The following is a 22,971-nucleotide window of genomic DNA, read 5'->3' as shown; positions in this document are numbered from 1 at the left end:
TAAGGAATTAGCGTTTTAGCCACGGAAGCGTCCATCCTCACCTTGACCCTAGTTATTAGGAGCTCTTTTGTATAGTTATTGGCGCTCGCACGTGCGTCCAGTTCGTAATTTACGGAAGGAACAGTGATCAATGGCTCGAGCTAGAGAATATGCCAGGTAAAGAGCTTGCTTGACTAGACATATTCAATGAAACTGACCGTTGTAATCATATTGTCAGTCCAACATCATTATCGATGAACCGAGTCGTACCGGTCAGTCCTGGCGGCAAAGCCTATGGCAGCCGTATCAAGGTATTGGGAAGTTTACTGATTATCCTCTCGCGTGATTTGGCCTGTGTAGTAAATATTTATTTCCACGTGTTATCATAGTTATTGGTCATTATTGATCGTGTCCATAGATAGTACACTAACAACCTCTAGTCGCGTGAGTGTTATCACGGAAGTCAAGATTTGCATAGAATCTTGACCTGATTCTTGATTATTGCCTAGATTTCTTACCCCGTAACCCTTTACCGATACCTTATGCAATATGAATTTATGTTGCGTTTTATTCTTATTAGAATGAGCGCTTACTCTCCTGGAACATCGAATTTCATTTGTTTACTACTTCGTTATCTTTTTTTTAGAAAACCGTACATGATATAAACCGCAACCATCAAATGATGTAACCTGCACCCCATCGCTGCCACCAAGGATGTAACTTTCATCTCACTGTTGCCACCAAATGATGTAACTTGCATCCGACCGGTACCACCAAATGATGTTACTTGCATCCCACCGGTGCCACCAATGATGTAACGTGCATCCCACCGCTGCCACCAAATGCTGTAACTTGCATCCCACCGCTGCCACCAATGATGTAACGTGCACCCCACCGCTGCCACCAATGATGTAACTTGCATCCCACCGCTGCCACCAAATGATGTAACTTGCATCCCACCGGTGCCACCAAATGATGTAACGTGCACCCCACCGCTGCCACCAATGATGTAACGTGTATCCCGCCGGTGCCACCAAATGATGTAACGTGCATCCCACCGCTGCAATCAAATGATGTAGCGTGCACCTAACCGCTGCCACCAGTGATGTAACTTGTATCCCACCGCTGCCACCAAATGATGTAACGTGCACCCCACCGCTGCCACCAAATGATGTAATTTTCACCCCCACCGCTGCCACCAAATGATGTAACGTGCATCCCACCGCTGCCACCAAATAATGTAACGTGCAACCCACCGCTGCCACCAAATTATGTAACGTACACCCCCACCTCTGCCATCAAATGATGTAACGGGCATCATAGGTAAACAACTGAGCAGTCATCCGTCTAAGAGGAGGATACGGTTGATGTTACTCAATTACGGTCATTAGAGACACGATGCGGAACCGGACAGTCACATAAACTTCAATCCTCCTTTACATGTTAAAGTTATATGAAAACAAAATCAACTCGAAAAATACATTTTGTTGAATATAATCTTTTCACTTAAGTGGGAACTGTGTTTTAATATTGATACTCCGGATGATATTCATCATCGATTTTATTTCATCGCAGTATTTTATGTGCCAAGTAATGAATATTTCCGGTCTCTATTATAAATCCCCATAGCAGATTCGCCTACCATATCCGCTTTATAATTGCAACACTAGAAACGTTAAAATATCATTGTCAAGATGATATCTCAAGGAATGTATTATTGCTTCTCCACTTACATTTACATACCCATCACAATACCATTATCATGAAACTGATTATATCTGTTATTGATCCGCATTTTCGTGGTAAATATATAGATATAAACAGTTACCGGGTATTCAGTGTAAAAAAACATTGTGGTGAAGCGATGCAGCGAAGAGAGGTAGTTGGCCCGCTACATACAAGGCATTATCGTCTGTTTTACCGTTCTGTAATTGTCATTTGTAGCACTCATTCCCAACGTTACAAGGCCTATTTAGAGACAGTCGCGCGATAAACCCGTCACGAGGAGGTCGTCACGTGCTTGTAGATCGTCACGTGCTTGTAGATCGGCATGCATGCCAAAGTTGACTAAGTCTCGACACTTCAGATAAAATGTTCTGGGTGAGAACTAGAATGATATAACGCTTATCAGAAAACATTATATAATCAAGTTGTAGTGGTTATTATCGAAAGTCAAAACCAAAAAGGTTGTACTGTATTGCATTCTCGATACTCAGGGGTTACGATCACTAACGATCTCTTCACCCCTAGACTATCTCATAGTAAAACTGGAGGCAACAGAACAGGTAATTCATTTTTTTTATGTACATAAAAATAATCATATAACGGTACACTGTGGTCGACTGTGTGGCTTTCATGTAAGGCGTCGCTCTCTGTGTAGTCTTCAGAGGAAATCTTTGCTGCCTTGTGATTGGTCAAATGTTTTCCGCTGAGCTGCCTTCAATTTTACTATGAGATAGTCCAGGGGTGTAGAGATCGGAAGTGATCGGAACCCATGGAGTATCGAGGATGTCAGTAGTGGGGCATCTCATCCAGTTTAATGTTTTAGCGTTCTATTCCACTTTTATGAAGTTGACAAGCTGAAGGTTTCCTGTGTGAACGTCACTTTATTTGTCATTTATATATTTAAACTTCTTCTATTTCATCTCAATCAGTTAAACATGTTCCAATGTTGTTGCTTGCATATATTAACCTATTCCAATAATACAGATAGTGCAACTGCAAGTTACAGTAGTTACCAGGGATAGAATAGGTGGGTATAAAGTAGTATACCTGTCAAATCGGTTTTTCATTGCAACAATGAACATGCACATTTATATTTTCATCACGACTCCAAAGTTCAGCTGAAACGAAAACAGTGCAATCACCCTACAATGTGAACACTTTCAGTACATGTACTAATCAGCTTTATGTCTTAAACATGATAATTTCAATTAGGGAGAGAGAAACATATGAAATTTAAAAAAAAACACGAATGTTTTAACTTGCATTGGCAACTTAAATATGTATTCTTAAAGATACTCTACCGCTAACGAATGGTATTTTTTCTTAATTTATAAACAGGAGGAGACGAACCAGTATTTTTCTTCAGTGACAAAAGTTACTTACTTTACACCATTACCATCATTGAAAAGTTTGAACTTCTTATTTTACTTCAAGATGGAAATATCAAAAAAATAATCAATTGCGTCCCGAAAAAAATATGTGGCACTATGTTCTATATGGAATGAAATACTGCTTGTACATGCACCAAAACTAAAATAAATTATTTCATATGTATTTTTGTGCTAATTAGACACATATATACTGTCGTCGGTGGAGCATCTTTAAGGTACCAAACATAATGATGATGATGATGATGATGATGATGATGATGATGATGATGATGAGGAGGATGATGATAATGATGATGATAATGATGATGATGATGATGATGAGGATGATGATAATGATGATGATGATGATGATGATGATGATGATGATGATGATGATGATAATGATGATGATGATGATGATGATAATGATGATGATCTCTTTGAACTGCAGGCATAAAGGTTAATCAATTTCAATCATACAGCATACACATCTTAATAAGTCTAATTAAATGTTGATACCAAAATAAAAAAGATTCAAAATAGTGCACGAGTCAATGATAGCTTAATTAAACAATCGTCCACATGATGTCACAATGAGTACTTCCATTTAAGGACAGATAACTCTGCAAGATTCAAATACAATATATACTGTAAACCACTTAATTTTCGCGTAAACAGTATTTTACATCTTGGTTGTTTTCAGAATGTTCGCGAATACTTAACTTCGCGGTAAAAGGTCTGGCATTTATTCTGTATTTGCATATTACAGACTTATCTGTCCTTGCGGGTAGGTATTGATTGTGACGTCATATGTTTGCGAGCGTAACGTCATACTTTTCGGAGAAAACGACGTGAATTGCGCTCACAGATAATGAGGTAACAATAGATACTTATCCACAAGGGAGGTAACTCTGTAATATGCAGAGACGGGATATACATTTTATACAATTATTCACGTAGTTGTTGGATTCGCGTGAGTGCTCCTTCCCGAAATTAAGGTAAAATTTGTATCTCACGAAAATCAAATGATGGACAGTAATCAGATAAAAGTGCTGATGCACTGTTAACCCGTAGTCACCGTGGCACTAGCCCAGTTGGTGCATTAAACCTGTGTTCTACAGCTCCGATTTGAAGAAGCCACTTACACTACGAGAAGCTATGACTTGTGTTGAGAAGTCACCGTCTAAAGCATCTTTTTTTAGACTTCTCTGTCATGTTGCAGATCATATTGATAACAAATTAAGTTAAAAGCTAGAGGTCGATCAATTTAACTGCGGTAAGTGAAGACAAAAATTAGTTTTCCATATCATCCCCTCGTGGTAGCTACCGTCTCCGTGTTTCTTTATTGAAGCGAGATACCATCTTTGAATTTTCGCTGCCATTGTTAGTGTCAGATCGCTCGGGGGTTAGTTTCTGTGCCGTTGAAAGATTTGCCTTAATTATCACAGAGATGTTTTGGTTATTGAAACAGCACCGGTTACCAATGGTTCATTAGATTTATTAGCTGTCGAGTCCAAAACCTATGCTGAGGTGGTCGAGAGGGGTCAAAGAAAGGGTCAGAAATTTGAGGTCACTGACCCAGCATAAATACATCACACATGCAATTTGACTTTATTTATCAGACGAGAAGAAACAAGATTATCATGATTGCAATTGGGTATCCTTCATGAATCGCATTTTTGTCCCCCACCAAGAGGAGGAGATTACCATAAAAATCTATGTGATATGATTTTGTTTGTTTGTTTGATTCATTAACGTCCTATCAACAGCCATGGTCATGCAAGGACGGCCTCCCATGTTTGCGGTGTGATGCGTGTATGTTGTGTGAGGTGCGTGTTTTGGGAGACTGTGGTATGTTCGTGTTGTGTCTTCTTGTATAGTGGAACTGTTGCCCTTTTATAGTGCTATATCACTGATGCATGCCGCCGAAGACACCAAGCAAAACACCTCACCCGGTCACTTTATACTGACAACGGGCGAACCAGTTGTCCCACTCCCTGTATGATGAGCGCCAAGCAGGAGCAGAAACTTTTATAGACTTTGGTGTGTCTCGGCCAGGGGACAGAACCCAGAGCCTTCCTAACAGGGGCGAACGCTCAACTCAAGGCCAAAAGTGAGGCGGCGCCAAGGGAGGCATTAGGAAAGATAAAGTCAGTTAGGAAGAAGAGAAAAGATAAGATCTTAAATTTAGTCGCCTTTTACGTGATGATGGGGGCAAGAAAAAAAAGAAAAATAAACAAATGAAACGTACAAATAAAATTTTTAATTAATGAACAATTGATTTTAATGTGCAAATAGGCAGAATAGCATCAACATATATCGCAACAATACCGATATATTTAACTCTAACACAATGTTTTTATGAAGTTGATATTGGCTCATGTTAAACACAAAATATAATTTGATGAAAACTGCATGCTACAGCCGCAATGTATGATACAAAGTTGTTATATAAAATGCACCTAACACTATTTTGATTTCAGAACTCTCGCAACTGATGAAACATCATTTACTAATTTTATAGTATATTTTTCTGTTGATTAGGTATGAATACTAAATGATGAAGTTTGGTTTGGTTTGGTTTGCCTATTAACATAGCTTTAATCATTAAAGAACGTACCAGGTTTATGTAGTTTACGAAAGCTAGAGTATCCGGGGAAAACCCACCGACCTACAGTCCGTACCTGGCAACTGCCCAACATGGGATTCGAACACGCAGTAGTGGATATGGCTAGCGGTAATAGATCGGGACATCCTAACCACTCGTCCCATGGACAGCTAGGGGCTATGCTTACATCGAGCCGACAGACTGACGTGAAGCAAGGAAGGATGCCTGACAAAGCATAAAGTGTGTAAGTCAGTTTTGTCACAAATACGCGAGTCCTACATGCACGGTTAGGATTACAATGTATACTTCTTTGCCCAATATCTGACGAATCTCATATAACCCTTCAAATGTTTTCATTGATGGACATTTGCTGAAGAGTCCCAGAGAAACATGTATGTTTATTTGTTTGATAGATTATATTATCTGTCTCTGGTCCAGATTCCATGAATCTTATCATTTCCATTTACCAAGCTTTAACAAGTTACGTGAACCGGTCAAACTATTGGCCATTATCTCATTGAAATTATTCCATAACTACACATTGGCATATTCAAATCGTTTGTGTATAACGATAATTAGAGTTTCATTTGCTCCTTTAAAAATCTGTGGGTTTTTTTCTTCTAACATAATTCGACATTACCCTTATACTTTCGCTCGTCCTGTTTTTCCCAATCATTTGAAGTTATTCAAATTGACATTTAATGACTTCTGTCATATTTTCGTCCTTAGACTCCCTAAAAGATCTCTCTGCAATGCATTTTCTGTCTGCCAAACTTTCTTTCGCGAATTTCGCGACCCACGTAAATTCGCGAAAGTTTATCTCCGCGAATTAATATTTGCATTATTCATTCTGATAGGTTTTTCTGGAAAGTTTTTAAATCCGCGAATGTTAATCTTCGCGAACTTGTGGAAATCGCGAAATTTAATAACCGAGAAAGAAAAATGGTTTACGGTATGCGATAACCGTTATTTTTCATCATTTTCCCGGTGGTTTAAGATCCAATCCCGTTATACGCTGATTTAATTCTATTCTGATTTCCTTTACGTATTTATTTTCTGTTTCTAATTCTCGAGATCGAAGTCGTATATATTGTTTACCTTTTTATTACAGATTCAGATAAGATGAAGAAAGCAGAGAAAAGGCTAGTGTCGACTACTGTAACTAGAGGTACACTAATCCACACGTAAGTATTACTTCATGTCAGCAATCTTATGGATATATTTGCGTATTTTAAAACATGTAGTGTCCTGTAAATCGGGGCAGGGTTCTATGATTGAAGTATTATACTATATCATCCTTAAATTTCATATTAGACATATCGATCAGGTGATAGGTTTTACTTTTCAATGTTTTTTTTTAATATATTTATCAAAGAAAAACGGACTTCCCATGGTCATATATAGTACTCTTCTTTTTACCAATTATAATCATGTTAATGAATTATACTATACATGAATTTTTTTTCTAACTCAGTCAGTAATTGATTAGTAAAATCTAATGAAATAGACTTCTCTTTAGATATACAATTACATTTAGCTACATCAAACCATGAGTAAACCGAATGAAATAAAAACAAAACAAAGACAAATACAGTGCGTAATAAATGCATTTTTTCTTTCGTGGGAATACATGCATAACAATTATCATGTAATACAACAGTAAATAATGGATCAAATCCACTATTAAGTTTGAAATCGTACTATATTTGTACGTGTTTTAATCAGTATATATATAGTTTATACAGCAGTAAGTCTAGCGACTGTTATTAAACTTATTATTAACATTTTCCAGGAAATGAATTTAATATGTGAACAAAATATCAAAGGGAAATTTGAATGTCAAAATCCATATCCGATTATCACGCACGCAGCATTTAATAATTCTAAAAATTTTGATATGTCAACGTATACATATATTTATCAAAACTCATGATGTAAAATAACAATAAAATGCCCATATATAGAGGGACTGAACTCACATACCAAGTCATAAATATCTTCACTAACGTTAGCCGCTGACTCTAAGTAACATTATCTCATTTTAACAAAACATTTAAAGCGTCTTATTTAGATAAACCGACGGATAATGACGTGGTCCTTATACAAAACAAATACATTTGCAAAATGGAAAACATATTTGTATCAGCTACAAAAATAGCACTCTAAAATGTTGATGATTGTGGTCATTTAAAACTTTATACTCTGAAAATTCTCTTACAAATCATGATGTGAAGCATACCAATCTCTCCCAGGATGCGTTGAGATCCTTTCAATGTGGGGACTGCAATAAACCCTGGGAAAGATTGGTACCACAAATGAATAATTGGCAATTAGAGTAATTAATTCCTGCAAACGTGGATAGTTTCGGGTGTAAACTTTTTTACTTGGGTCAGCAAACGAAATAAAAAAGAAATAAGTTAAAATTTCCACACCGCGAACAATCCCCAACTTAAACAGTATTCCTAAAGGATTGTTTTCAATTCGATATCGGCTTCTGATTGTCCCATTCATCGAACTAAATAAGTCATTTGATAACAACAGCATTCCTGTGAAATTGTGTGCCATACTATTAGACTGTCAGAGCAAGAATGGCGGATTTTAGAGATTCTGAAAATAATCAATAACAATTAGAAACAACATATTTATCATCAGGGACTAAAACTAGGTTAAAGCCATAATTCAAACGGACTTTATAAAATTACGTAAAAATAATTTGCCTTTACAAATTATTTTCCGTTAAAACCACAATCTACAGAACAAAAGAAATCTGCGATATACATATTTCCAATCTTTGCCTAACCGTTAGCTTTACAAGTCAAGCAACATCTCTTCCGGGCTTTGGACAAATTAGTGGGATTTTTGGCTGCAAAAACGGCCTGAGTGAGACTGTATATCACAAAACATGGCACATATATAAATATTTTAGCAGTAGAGTAAACTGGGGGTGCTGAAAATCATCTCCGATCTTGAAAGGAGTAGACGATACTTTCACAGAGGAACCTTGTTATACTTGACCTCATAGTCTAAGAAAAATGAGGTTCCAAAAACTAATTTACCATGAATTACATTAACTCGGTTAACCAGATGAAAAAAAATGTCAAAACAGTTTTTCTGGAAAATGATTAATATTAATTTGGTAAACCAGAAAATAACTTCATTTTTAAGAATGAAACTATTGGGTATTCAAAACATTTGGTTTATATTTAAGAATATCAGCTGTACGATAACGATTATTTTAAATAAAATTAAGTGTTAGATCTGTAATTATTATTTCGTTTAAAAACACATGGGGAAAAAAGTGTCAATACATAAGAAACTAAACGTAGACTTTAAAAGATTATGGATTTCTAATTCTACCAAATAAATTCACAAAACCAGAAAACAAGACTCTGCACTGACAAAAAGAAAACTTCGAAAGAGTTTAGTCAAATGAATAGTCAACGTTCATTTACTCGATGCTAACGAGGTAACACTTTGAGTAATCTGAGTATTCGAGTTAAGTGTAATATAGTGAAGATTTTAGTCGGAAAACTAAAAACAATACTTCGAATTAAACATCGCCTCCGATTTCAATCGTTTGACTTGAATTTTCGTTTACATTTTGTTTTGATAATATCATACTGTTCTATTCAATTACTGTAACATCCGTATCGGTTGTTTCTTTAAGAATTCGACACATGCCGCACGATATAAATTTCTGAAGGTCAGAATGGAAATGTGAGTAAAAATTGTAAAGTTCATAAAACCGTGAACTTCATTATACTGCAGGGACGGAATAGTGAGCTAATTCTTCACAAAAAACAACTAAATATTACGCATAAAATCTAATGCTTTGAGCTTGCCCAAAATCATTAATTTCTCAAAAACATGAACATCTATGTATATATAATACATATATGTAGCATACAAAACAAACATAACAAACGCTATCAATAACCAATTCGTCGATTTGTTCAGAGCTCTGTCACCATGTAGTTTATATATGTTATATTTATTTGATTTTGACATTAAAGCAGAAAAAATTGGTATGTCTATTAAAGAATATTTTGCCGATGATCATTTAATATTTAACGAAGTTCCACGAAATCGCAAAAATCTCATCCCCACAAAAATGGCATTATACTGTATTTCTGAAGTCATTGAACAAATATTAAAGTTGTTTGTGTTCAAAATAAAACAAAAACAACAACATGATATAAAAGAATTAAAATCATATGAATTAAAATACTAAAAGAGATACGTTTTAAATATATTTCTTAAAATAATATAAAAAAAAATATAATGTTATACATCAAAACGTAATCAATGCATATCAACAGCTTCTTAACAAAACATCTGAGAAAGTGTTAAGCTCTGAATAAATGGACATTTTGTATAGCATTATAAACAGTAAGACGTGGCAGCCATACAGCTCTGACGAGGAGGGATTAGTTGAACGGGAAGTGGACAGGATTAGGGCACATTACTGGGCTACTAAACAGGTGGTCACGATATCAAGATGGCGTATTTCTGTAAGATGTACCGTTTCTGAACTCCCAGTAACAGGGTCCGGTTGTTCAAGGAGTGATTAGCTTAGTGGCTTGATCAGTAAAACTTTCATTTCCTATTTGCTGCAAGGCCTGTGTTTATATCTTTACTAAAATGAGTACTTAAAGAATAGAATTTCTGAAAATCTTGTAAAATATTGTAAAGTTAGTATTCCAAGAAATGATATGTTGATTTGAAAATTGTCGATAAACTGTATTAAAGCTAATTAACCTTTGAGCAACCGGACCCAGGTCTATCACAGACAAAAAATATTAAGCAACATAAAATGAAAGCGTTAGCAACTCATAATTTGCCTACTGTATTACATGAAATATCCGTGGACACTTTCTTTTCTGGTTTTGATTTTTTTATGGACAGAAATATACAGAAATAATTAAACCCACTATTAAACAAATTTCTTTGTCTTTTATATTCGTGGTTCCATTGTAACCACGGAAACCACGGAAATATCTACACAGCAGAAATTTCATGTTATACAGGATTGTCCAAAGGTTTTGGACGACAATCTCAAGAACAAAGACCGATAAAAGGCCTTACGTTTAAGATTGCTTATGATTGGAGTTCTGGAAAAACATTGATTTTGTTGATGAAAAGAACACAATAAACGCTAAAAGTGGTCATGGTGAGATGTGGACAATTTGATTTAAACATAATTTGTGAATATATATATATATATATTGAAATTACATATGTACATTAATAAACATCTACAATAGTATGTAGTCAAACTAATAAATCAAGTATCATAATATATAGATTTTATAATAGCTCTGATACACTGTTCAAAATTATTGTCTATTGACATAACTTTGCATTCGCTTAACTTTGTGTATTACAAATAATGACACATTTAAAAACAGTTAACATATTCAAACTCTGTTACTAGTATATATTATTGTAATATAGTTTCTATCATAGATTTTAATTAATCAAAGTTGTTTATGTATTACAAATTATACCTACGTGTATCACATTTCCTACATACCAGGTAAACAATATGATTTAAGTAGACAGCAAACGTTCATTTTAATTAACATTAACGTTCATTTAATTAACACTAACGTTCATTTTAATCAGTATAACAAATAAACTTGTTTCACACAGGTACCACACTGTACAATCATATCGACCAAGACAAACAAGAGTTATGTCCCTTCAATATGTATTGATTGTTTTAAATGAGCCTAGAAATGATGTTTTATGTGGCTAAAGAAAAAATCGAGTAGCTTTAATATAAAAAGGAGAATGAGAAACCTCAAATCAAAATAAAAAAATAAGCTTTGATAAAATCATTTTTACGAAATTATTCAACGCAACAATTACGCAGCAATTTTCTTGCATATATATTATAGATAATTTGACTTAATTTTTATGTTTCTTTTTTTTACAGCAATAAAATAAATCGGTCCAATCAAGCTTTAGTTTTGGCAAGATGCTTTCCAAGCTTGGAAGACTTACCAGTAACACAGTATTACCTATATTATACAACAGCACCACTAAACACATCCTATCAACTCTTGACAGGTCCATAGACCTATATATCTACTTTCATTTCGGAGGTTCTTCCTGCTGTGTTATTGCCAGCCGTAAATACTAGTAAATCAATTACACTTTAGTTATGTAAAGAAAGATTTCTATAACAACTAGCACATTCATTACGGAATCTGATTCAGAAGAACGTAAAGCTAACCAGACATGATGAATCAGGACCAATTTAATAAGGCATCACTTAGTTAAACGTCAATTCTATAAATCATTGTTATCTTATCTCTAAATATCTCAGTGCCCCAGAAATGAATGATGTTCTCGGTTCATTGTCCCTGCTCGCTTCCTCTGGAGTGGATTGTCAGCTTCGCATTTCTTTGTTGCGTGGAATTTCCATGCGTTGTTAAAGCATTCAACCTGCAGAAATATACACATGAAATGACATGACATCAATCATAGACATGTTCTAAATCATCCATTTTTAGGGGAAATGCATTTGAAATGTCTATGAAAATTGTCCATTGCAAATTAACCTCAGAAAATCTTACTAAAACATGAAAATGGAAACTAATTAATATGGTTAATACTTACAGGTACAATGCTCTCCTGTTTGTCTTTCTTGTTTTCTTTCTCTAGATCTTCAAGTTCAGATGACGCAAGCAGAGCAAATCTGACCCGAGGGATTACTTTTCTTGCTACTTCACTCACTGATTTATTTAACACAACCTGAGGAATATTAAAACCATAAGCCACATATGCATCAGCTTCTACGTTATAACATCTTCATGTACAACATAACATCCCCAACCCACATCTCTTGTAACCTAGTCATCACCCGGTCTGCAAATATCTTCCCCAACAACCTAACATCCATAACCGACGTCTCTGGTAACCTAGTCCACAATCTGTCTGCCAACATCTTCCCCTACACCCTATCATCCCCAACCCACGTCTCTGGTAACCTAGTCCACACTCTGTCTGCCAACATCTTCCCCTACACCCTAACATCCCCAACCCACGTCTCTGGTAACCTAGTCCACAGTCTGTCTGCCACCATCTTCCCCTACACCCTAACATCCCCAACCCACGTCTCTGGTAACCTAGTCCACAGTCTGTCTCCAACATCTTCCCTACACCCTAACACCCCACGTCTGTAACCTGTCCACATCTTCCCCTACACCCTACATCACCCAAACCCACTCTCTGTACCTAGTCTAGTCCAACATCTTCCCTACACCCTAACATCCCCAACCACGTCTCTGGTAACCTAGTCCACAGTCTGTCTGCCAACATCTTCCCCTACACCCTAACATCCCCAACCCACGTCTCTGGTAACCTAGTCCACAGTCTGTCTGCCAACATCTTCCCCTACACCCTAACATCCCCAACCCACGTCTCTGGTAACCTAGTCCACAGTCTGTCTGCCAACATCTTCCCCTACACCCTAACATCCCCAACCCACGTCTCTGGTAACCTAGTCCACAGTCTGTCTACCAACATCTTCCCCTACACCCTAACATCCCCAACCCACGTCTCTGGTAACCATAGTCCACATCTTCTCAATTCCTACCCCTAACATCCCAACCCAGTCTCTGGTAACCTAGTCCACATCGTCTGCACACTTCCCTACACCCTAACATCCCCAACCACGTCTCTGGTAACCTAGTCCACATCTGTCTCACATCTCCCCTCCACCCTAACATCCCCAACCCACGTCTCTGGTAACCTAGTCCACATCTGTCTGCCAACATCTTCCCTACACCCTAACATCCCCAACCCACGTCTCTGGTAACCTAGTCCACACCTCCTCCCACATCATCTTCCTACACCCTCATCCCCAACCCACTCTCTGGTAACCTAGTCCACATCTGTCTCAACATCTTCCCCTACACCCAACATCCCCAACCCACGTCTCTGGTAACCTAGTCCACATCTGTCTACAACATCTCCCTCACCCTAACATCCCCAACCCACGTCATTGGTAACCTAGTCCACAGTCTGTCTACCAACATCTTCCCCTACACCCTAACATCCCCAACCCACGTCTCTGGTAACCTAGTCCACACTCTGTCTACCAACATCTTCCCCAACACCCAAACATCCCCAACCCACGTCATTGGTAACCTAGTCCAGAGTCTGTCTACCAACATCTTCCCCTACACCCTGACATCCCCAACCCACATCTCTGGTAACCTAGTCCACAGTCTGTCTACCAACATCTTCCCCTACACCCTGACATCCCCAACCCACATCTCTGGTAACCTAGTCCACAGTCTGTCTACCAACATCTTCCCCTACACCCTAACATCCCCAACCAACGTCTCTGGTAACTAAGTCCACACTGTCTCTACCAACATCTGTCCACAGTCTGTCTACCAATATATTCCCCAACATATCAGCCATTGTTTTCCATATATATCAACAGGCTCAAAATAATCTTTTCTCAAACCAGCACTTAGTTCATTACTGGATATAGTATTAAATAAGGTATCATAAATTTACAAAGTCAACAAATTTACATTAATTAGATATAGCTTTCTTTCAATAAATATGAAGAATTTCTATACAAAAACATTTAATAATTTTGTAATGTTTAAACACAGCATCTATAGTGGTACAGAATATAAGATATTACTCATAAGTATTTCCAGTGTACTAGAAATATATGCGAGATGTTACTTACAGCATTAACAGTGGCCCAGTCCTTGACAAAATTGAAAATATCTAATTCATCCATCTGTAATCCGTCACTTCCTAATAGTTCTATCATGGCATCTTCAGACAACTCCTGGAAACCTTTCGACTTGAAAACATTCTACAATAGAAATTATTCAACAAAAATTAAGATTTAGTGATGTAAATCATGATTTTGGTTTGCTATCACTGGTCCTGTTTACCCTTGACCCAAATACACTTGCCTACAAAAACCAAGTTGTGATACTGTATGTTACTGTATCTAAGTCCTATCGTATTGACCTGTGACCTTTTATTTTTAGTAATACCCGTTGTTGTATGCTAAAACTCGAAAGAAATGATGTGGTCATATAATTTATCCTAACCATATGACCCCCTAACATGTGACCTATGACCCTTACCTCTGTGTATTCGTCTATATAGACATTGATGGGTTTGTGTAGCTCACCCTGCCCATATATGACCCCTAGCCCCTAACATGTGACATCTGACCTTACATCTGTGTGTTCGTCTATAAATACAATAGTGTGTTTGTGTAGCTCGTCTTGACCTTACTTAACCCCTAACCCCTACCATGTGACCTATGACTCGTACCTCTGTGTGTTCATCTATAAAGACAATGGTGTGTTCGCGTAGCTCATCCTGACCATATGTGACCGCTGCCTGTAGACATTCTGGGGCATTCTGTACACTCAAGTTCTCCACAAGGTACTCAGAGGACAACTGCAAATAGACATGCACAAAATATTGACATTTATTTTCTTTCAATTATTATCAAGTTTTTACTGGCTTGATAATTCCTAAATAAATTATATTGAAGACAAGCATAAAATATTTTACTAGGTATTTTTTACTTACTCGTCTTAGTTCATCCAGTCCATACTCTAATGATGTCGCCAAGATATCAATTGCCTGGAAAAAGATATTGCATTTATTCTTAAGAAAAGTTGGAGTAGTGAAATAATTCATATTATTAAATATTTGAATTTTTTTATTCTTGTTAATTACCATTATAATTCTTATACTAACCCCAAATCTTGAGAAAGAAACAAAGTGACCCTTTGAGCATTAAAGGTAAATTCCTCTGAAAAGAGCATTTAAATGTTTTCAATGCATTCAATTCTACCTCCAGTTTTTGCAGAGTTATTTCCCCTTTCATGTTTCTTTGATTTTAGCAGAATTCAGCCTTACGCCTAATTTTCTAAAAAGTAACCAATACACATCACCATACCACAAAAACTTCACAGGAAGCAAAGCTAATGAAGTTACAGCCAAACATTCCAAAACCAGAAATATCAATTTAGTATATATCTTCTGTTAAATCAAATAGATACTTGTACCAGTATAATCAGTATGTAAAAATGTATATCTATCCCACCACTACCACACAGGTTTTTGTTTTTACAACTTATTATCACAAATACTGACCACAATACACCAGAATCATTCTCACTCTTATAACAGTAAATCACTACCAGCATTACCTTAGTCAGAACAACACCCTTCAACCTTGATAATGTGAAACCTTGTCCAGTTTGAAAAAGACTTAAGTATGGGTCTATTTCAATCATTGCATATTACAGAGTTATCTGCCCTTGTGGGTAGGTATCAATTGTGTCGTTACCATTTTGTAAGCAAAACTCCCTGAAAAAATGTGATTTTACACTCACAATAAATAACATAACAATCAATTTACCTACCAGCAAGGGCAGATAACTCTGTTATGTAAATACAGAATACCCTCACAGCAAACCTAGCTCTGACAATTATATCTACTGAAACCTTGACTACTGGGCCAGCTAAACCATTCTCTAGACTTGGAGCTTTCCACAAACCAGGAGGAGTGAGCTTACCAACATCAGTAAAGGACCCACCATGGAAACTCAAGTTATGCTGGGAAAGCAATAAGGTGTATATGGTAACTTTAAAAGGATTTTGTCAATGACTCTCAAAATTTTTTTTTTACATGTAATCCACTTTTTCTTTTCTGTGGCAATGACACTTTGATGATGATAATTACTGTGTTAATGATGACTATATATTGATAGTATGGTGATAATGATGTTGATGAATCTTGTATGTGATGATTGTGATGGTGAGAGTGGAATGATGATGATGATGGTAGTGGTAAAAGTGAATCATGTGATGAATTAACGTTAATGGGTGATAATTAACGTTAATGGGTGATAATTAAAATGGAAGAAATTATGGACCTTATGGTAATAGGATCATGATATTTGTATTGGTGGTGATAATGTTAGAGGTAGTAATATTGGTGGTGGTTGTGGTTGTGGATGGTGGTTGAGACAGCGATTATAGGAGGAGGTGATGGTAATTGTAATATTGTGATAATGTTGGTGGTGATAATATTAGAGGTTGTAACATTTGTGATGGTGGTTGTCGATGGTGGTAGTGATGGTAGTGGTGGTTAAGACAGCGGTTATAGGAGGAGGTGATGGTAATTGTAATATTGTGATAATGTTGGTGGTGATAATATTAGAGGTTGTAACATTTGTGATGGTGGTTGTCGATGGTGGTAGTGATGGTAGTGGTGGTTAAGACAGCGGTTATAGGAGGAGGTGATGGTAATTGTAATATTGTGATAATGTTGGTGGTGATAATATTAGAGGTTGTAACATTTGTGATGGTGGTTGTCGATGGTGGTAGTGATGGTAGTGGTGGTTAAGACAGCGGTTATAGGAGGAGGTGATGGTAATTGTAATATTGTGATAATGTTGGTGGTGATAATATTAGAGGTTGTAACATTTGTGATGGTGGTTGTCGATGGTGGTAGTGATGGTAGTGGTGGTTAAGACAGCGGTTATAGGAGGAGGTGATGGTAATTGTAATATTGTGATAATGTTGGTGGTGATAATATTAGAGGTTGTAACATTTGTGATGGTGGTTGTCGATGGTGGTAGTGATGGTAGTGGTGGTTAAGACAGCGGTTATAGGAGGAGGTGATGGTAATTGTAATATTGTGATAATGTTGGTGGTGAATGACGGCAGCATTGGACAGTGGTGGTTGTAATGATATCTAGTTGTATTGATGAAAGTTGCAGTAGGGGTAGTGGAAGCAGTAGAATTATAGATGAGATAGTGATTGTCAAAATTAATTTTTTTAAGGTGGTAGGGGTAATATTGGTGGTAGTAGTAATGATGGTAGTTGATGTGGTAGTGGTCAAGGTGATGTGGTTGTAACTATGGTGACTGTCTTTGTGGTAATAGTCAAGGTAGTGTGGATGTAGCTAGGGTGGTGGCAGTGATAGATGTGATAGTGGTCAAGGTGATGTGGATGTAGCTTTGGTGGTGGTGTTTGTGGTAGTGGTTGAGGTGATGTGGATGTAACTATGGTGACAGTGTTTGTGGTAGTGGTCAAGGTGATGTGGATGCAACTGTGTTGGTGGTGGAAATAGATGAGGTAGTGGTCAAGGTGATGTGGATGCAACTGTGTTGGTGGTGGAGATAGATGAGGTAGTGGTCAAGGTGGTGTGGATGTAGCTATGGAGACAGTGATTTTGGTAGTAGTCAAGGTGATGTTAATGTAAATATGGTGGTGGCGCTGATAAATGTGGTAGTGGTCAAGGTGATGTGGATGTAGCTATGGTGACAGTGTTTGTGGTAGTGGTCAAGGTAGTGTGGATGTTACTGTGGTGGTGGTGGCGTTGATAGATGTGATAGTGGTCAAGGTGATGTGGATGTAGCTATGGTGACAGTGTTTGTGGTAGTGGTCAAGGTGATGTGGACGTAGCTATGGTGACAGTGTTTGTGATAGTGGTCAAGGTAGTGTGGATGTTACTGTGGTGGTGGTGGCGTTGATAGATGTGATAGTGGTCAAGGTGATGTGGATGTAGCTATGGTGACAGTGTTTGTGATAGTGGTCAAGGTGATGTGGATGTAGCTATGGTGACTCTGTTTGTGGTAGTGGTCAAGGTAGTGTGGATGTAGCTATGGTGACTCTGTTTGTGGTAGTGGTCAAGGTGATGTGGATGTAGCTATGGTGACAGTGTTTGTGGTAGTGGTCAAGGTGATGTGGATGTAGCTATGGTGACTCTGTTTGTGGTAGTGGTCAAGGTAGTGTGGATGTTACTGTGGTGGTGGCAGTGATAGATGTGATAGTGGTCAAGGTGATGTGGATGTAGCTATGGTGACAGTGTTTGTGGTAGTGGTCAAGGTAGTGTGGATGTAGCTATGGTGACTCTGTTTGTAATAGTGGTAAAGGTGATGTGGATGTAGCTATGGTGACAGTGTTTGTGGTAGTGGTCAAGGTGATGTGGATGTAGCTATGGTGACTCTGTTTGTGGTAGTGGTCAAGGTAGTGTGGATGTTACTATGGTGGTGGTGGCATTGATAGATGTGATAGTGGTCAAGGTGATGTGGATGTAGCTATGGTGACTCTGTTTGTGATAGTGGTCAAGGTGATATGGATGTAACTAAGGTGGTGGTGGTGATAGATGTGGTAGTGGTCAAGGTGGTTTGGTTGTAGCTATGGAGACTGTTTTTTGTAGTGGTCAAGGTAGTGTGGATGTAGATATGGTGTCGGCGGTGTTAGATGTGGTAGTGGTCAATGTGATGTGGATGTAGCAATGGTAGTATTGATGATGACAATAGATGTAAATGGTGGTACAGTACTTGGTTATTATAGTGATTGTGATGTTGCTATTATTGATTTATAAGAATTTTTTTGTTTGTTTGTTTCTTTGTTTGATGCAAGGGTCATTTAAGGATGTGCCAGGTTTAGAAGGTGAAGGTCAGCCAGATTTCTAAAAGAGAAACCACCAACTACAGTCAGGGTTTGCAAGGCAACTGTCCCACGTGGAATTCTAACACAAAATCCAAATGTAAAGTGCTAATGGCAATATGTTAAAATGATGATAATGATAATACTGTGCCTACTTAAACATGAAAGAAATATAAGTAGTTTTTTATCAATTAGTAAATTTTACAACTTACTATTTTTGGTGTAAGTGTAACACAGTTTGTGTATAAGAATTCAAGCATAGCGAGGAATACGTCAGGTGACATATCAGATAAGACGAACGGCACATCTCGATCCCCACTGGATCCCCGCTGGGCTTGGTCAGCAAACATAGCCTTAAACACTGCACATCGTGCTGATAAGATAGCCCGATGGGCATATATTGGCTTTCTGTTTGGTCCAATTAAAAATTTGATGTCACTGCAAAAAAAAAATATTTATTTGAGATTCGAATGTTAGGTTATAAACAGAGTTTAATTTATATTTAATTTTACATTAATTAAATAAGCGATTGAATAATTTTCTTTTTACTATATTTTTTACATGACTTTCCCACAATATTAATTATATTGAATCTAATCATCATTAGTTAAAGGGCCACTACATTTCCGGAACGGCTTTTAATTTTTAAAATGGGAAGGTAAAACGAGATCGATAATTTTGTAGAATCGCAAAAGTTATTAACTTACCGTTAATACTACGTTTATCATCACCTTCTGAACAATTTGATTGATATAAATAAAACGCTAATTTTCATAACGCGGGTCGTCTTATGTTTCCCGCCGCCATGCTAAATACCGGGCGGTAGTGGACTATCACTGCGCCAGACGGTAAAACAGCGGAATGTCTTTCCACTGTTATCATATATTACGCAGGAAATCTTGCATATGTTTTGTATTGTAACCCCAGCTTAGGCCATCTGATATATTTTCTGCTGTTATTAATGTTTTTAAGAAACATTTATTTTTTGGCTCCGGAAAGGTTGTGGGCCTTTAAGTCTAAAAATTGTTCATGGAAAATTTGTTATTGATAAATAATGTATCACATCAGTTCCTGCGTATCTTAGTACATGTACATATATACCATCATTACAAGGTCTTTTTCACTCATCTAATTCAGATAATATAAATTTCCATTTGAATTATGTGTTGTGCAGATAAGTTAGCCAGCTGATATGCTGATTTTTTTTTTCGATATTTCATAACCATGTCATCTACAATGTACATACAATATTGTATCTAATAAATTATCTGACTTAATTTTTTTCCATACATAAATTAATAAAAATATTTTAATAAAACGCATGGAGTGAGCGTCATTCTAATATTATGTTGATTGATTGTAAGTATATCTAACATATATGTGTTTGGAATAATAAAATAATTTTGAAAAAAGCAAGTGAAATGAATACATATGCGCATGCATATACAGTGCATTATTTTCTCGTTTCCGTCCATTGTAAATTTTCTTTCTATATTTTTTTTCTACTTTTTTTCAAATAATTTGAATATAGAATACTAACATCTGATACCATGTACTGTTTTAGCAGTTTAGTTACTGTCCATGCACTTCAATTAATATTTATTTTGTATTGAAATAAATCTTGACCAACCAAATTCAGAATATATCAATAATCACCTTGACAAGTAATCATGGAGCCGAGGGGGTGAAGTTGAATAATGTAAGTTATTTCAGCCCATTGTTATAGACGGGTCTCTGAGGTCACTTCCTTTCATTTCAAAACAATAGATCTATTGTAAGTGCATGCCTCCTGTAGTTTCATTGCATAGCAAACGTTTAAACAAATAGAAAATAAACAAAGCAGTTTATGGATTTTATGAATACAGATACATTGCATGTAAAGTAATAATGTTGCTGTTTTATAGATGTTGTTTTTACCTGAGGTACATGTATGTATGGACCAAATTTTCCGTTATATAGAGTGTATTGGAAATATCAAACTGTATCGGTGTATGCATGTGGATCCGAAGAAAAGTGTTAAAATCGGCTGTATATTGCAATAATTGTCATTAAAACATACCTGTGTTCTTTGTTGTTAACCAATTTCTTCATCTGGACGGCAAAGTCCAAGATCTGTCCCTTCATAACCTTTTCCCCTGCCATATTTACAAGTTACATGCACAGATATAAGCTAGTGATGAAGGTTCGTTTTCGTTTGTTGTCAAGCACCTGCCGGTTTGTGTACTCAAACAAGGAGGTCGTGTGCATCAAGCGAACCAATGAGCAATAACGGAAATAGCCAATTAGCACAGGTAAATTGTATTTCCGAAAGCTTATAATGAACATAGTAAAAAGGGAAAATAAAATAGATGCACTATGTTTTTCTTTGAATAAATATCAACCATCATAGTTTTATCATGGAGCCAACAATAGTATGTCATTTTCTGGTTATGTGTGTACTCAAAATGAGACGGAGTTATCGTTCTTTGATTTTGCCTTGGCATACGACCCGAATGGCATCAAAATTAATAAATTAACAAGGATTTTTTTTTTAATTTGAATATACTTGTACTAAAAACATTATTGATAACACATACACATGTATAAATATAAGGTTTTCGAAATCCATTACATGATTAAATTGTATAACATGAATGTCTGTATTATTACGAAAAAAAGAATCCAATATAGATCTACAGATAATTAAATATTCTATGATCCGATACCGAAAAGTTTCATGGCGGGCCATGCATTTTATTCAAATTTTAATAATACCGATTGGTTAAAAAATGAAAAGATAATTTACAAGTAGTAAAGCTCTTTACAAACAATTCTATATATTCCTAGATGTGTTTTGATAAAAAGTATGTTACATGACAAGTCTTTATCGCAACCAAGCATCATACGTGTATATATTGATTTTGATGTATCATGCATCATTCAAGTATTTTGAGGGGCCCAGTTTAAAAAAAGAAAGAAAGATAAAACTTATTTTTACGGAGAAGGAAAACTGGGCATGAATATACATAAGTGAAACTTAAATTAAAAAATGAAATATTGTAATATAACAATGATTTCACGTATAAATTCGATACTTAACCAAGATTTTGTTTAGAACACGACACTTTCGCGATGAGCCTTATAAACTCTATACCGTATATAATACGTTTTTTTTTCATCTTTTGATATAAGCGCACCTCAAATATCATTTAAATATTATATTTTTTAGTTTAATTTTGGTTTATACCGATCAGTCCATTTATGTATACTCCGTTGCAAATGGACCCATAATGCGACATCACAGCCATATACACAATACAATCAGTTGTCTCATATGACATGTACATGCCTTATCAGTCGGTTTTTTTTTCTTTTTTTTCCCCTAGCATTTTGAATGTTGAACAACTATATTGATATCTGGATAGCAATAAAGTATAACTTCACTTTCACTTCTTGACCTCCTTACGACATTGATTGCATATATGTATACATGTACATTGTATGTGCGTTCACTGATATGTCCGTACCCGGTTAAGAGCGCACTATTTCTTTAAAATATTATGAAAGACAATTGCGTATAGAAATAGCATAGAAGCGCATTTCCTAACTTCAAAATTAGGATTGATTTGCTTCTTACAAAGCTGTAAGTCCTTGATAGTTATGGTCAAAAGGTCAATGGTCCGATATATCTTGCGCAACCCTCAAACAACTATTCATCATTTTAGCAATTCTTTCCTTCACAGTTACACTATTTCTTGATTTATAATCTCTTCTTTATGCGAACGTCATTGACTTGAGATTTCACGCATTCATATTTATAAACACCAATTGTCAAAATCCGC

At 36.4% G+C, this 22,971-nt stretch overlaps 1 protein-coding gene across 1 annotated transcript; it reads right to left on the bottom strand.

The window, feature by feature from the left end:
• Nucleotides 1-7,271: 7,271 nt before the first annotated feature.
• On the bottom strand, nt 7,272-21,369 carry LOC138324971 (BTB/POZ domain-containing protein 19-like). Its single transcript, XM_069270277.1, has 7 exons — nt 21,210-21,369; nt 19,363-19,588; nt 15,268-15,321; nt 15,004-15,132; nt 14,399-14,530; nt 12,307-12,441; nt 7,272-12,132 (listed from the first exon to the last, which is right to left on the bottom strand). The coding sequence occupies exons 1-7, from the start codon at nt 21,290-21,292 to the stop codon at nt 12,010-12,012; spliced, it is 882 nt and encodes a 293-aa protein (XP_069126378.1). The 5' UTR covers nt 21,293-21,369; the 3' UTR covers nt 7,272-12,009.
• Between the last annotated feature and the right edge of the window lie 1,602 nt (nt 21,370-22,971).

The sequence above is a fragment of the Argopecten irradians genome, chromosome 6, assembly GCF_041381155.1.
Source record: "Argopecten irradians isolate NY chromosome 6, Ai_NY, whole genome shotgun sequence".
NCBI lineage: Eukaryota > Metazoa > Mollusca > Bivalvia > Pectinida > Pectinidae > Argopecten > Argopecten irradians.
The sequence above is the reverse complement of the archived record's forward strand: the minus strand, read 5'-3'. Positions and strand labels throughout refer to the sequence as shown.

Coding starts and splice junctions, on each gene's coding strand:
- LOC138324971 (XM_069270277.1), bottom strand. CDS start 21,292: ATGGCAGGGGAAAAGGTTATGAAGGGACAGATCTTGGACTTTGCCGTC. Junction 15,322..19,362: donor TTACACTTACACCAAAAATA/GTAAGTTGTAAA, acceptor ATCTTTTTCCAG/GCAATTGATATCTTGGCGAC. Junction 12,133..12,306: donor AACAGGAGAGCATTGTACCT/GTAAGTATTAAC, acceptor ATATTTCTGCAG/GTTGAATGCTTTAACAACGC.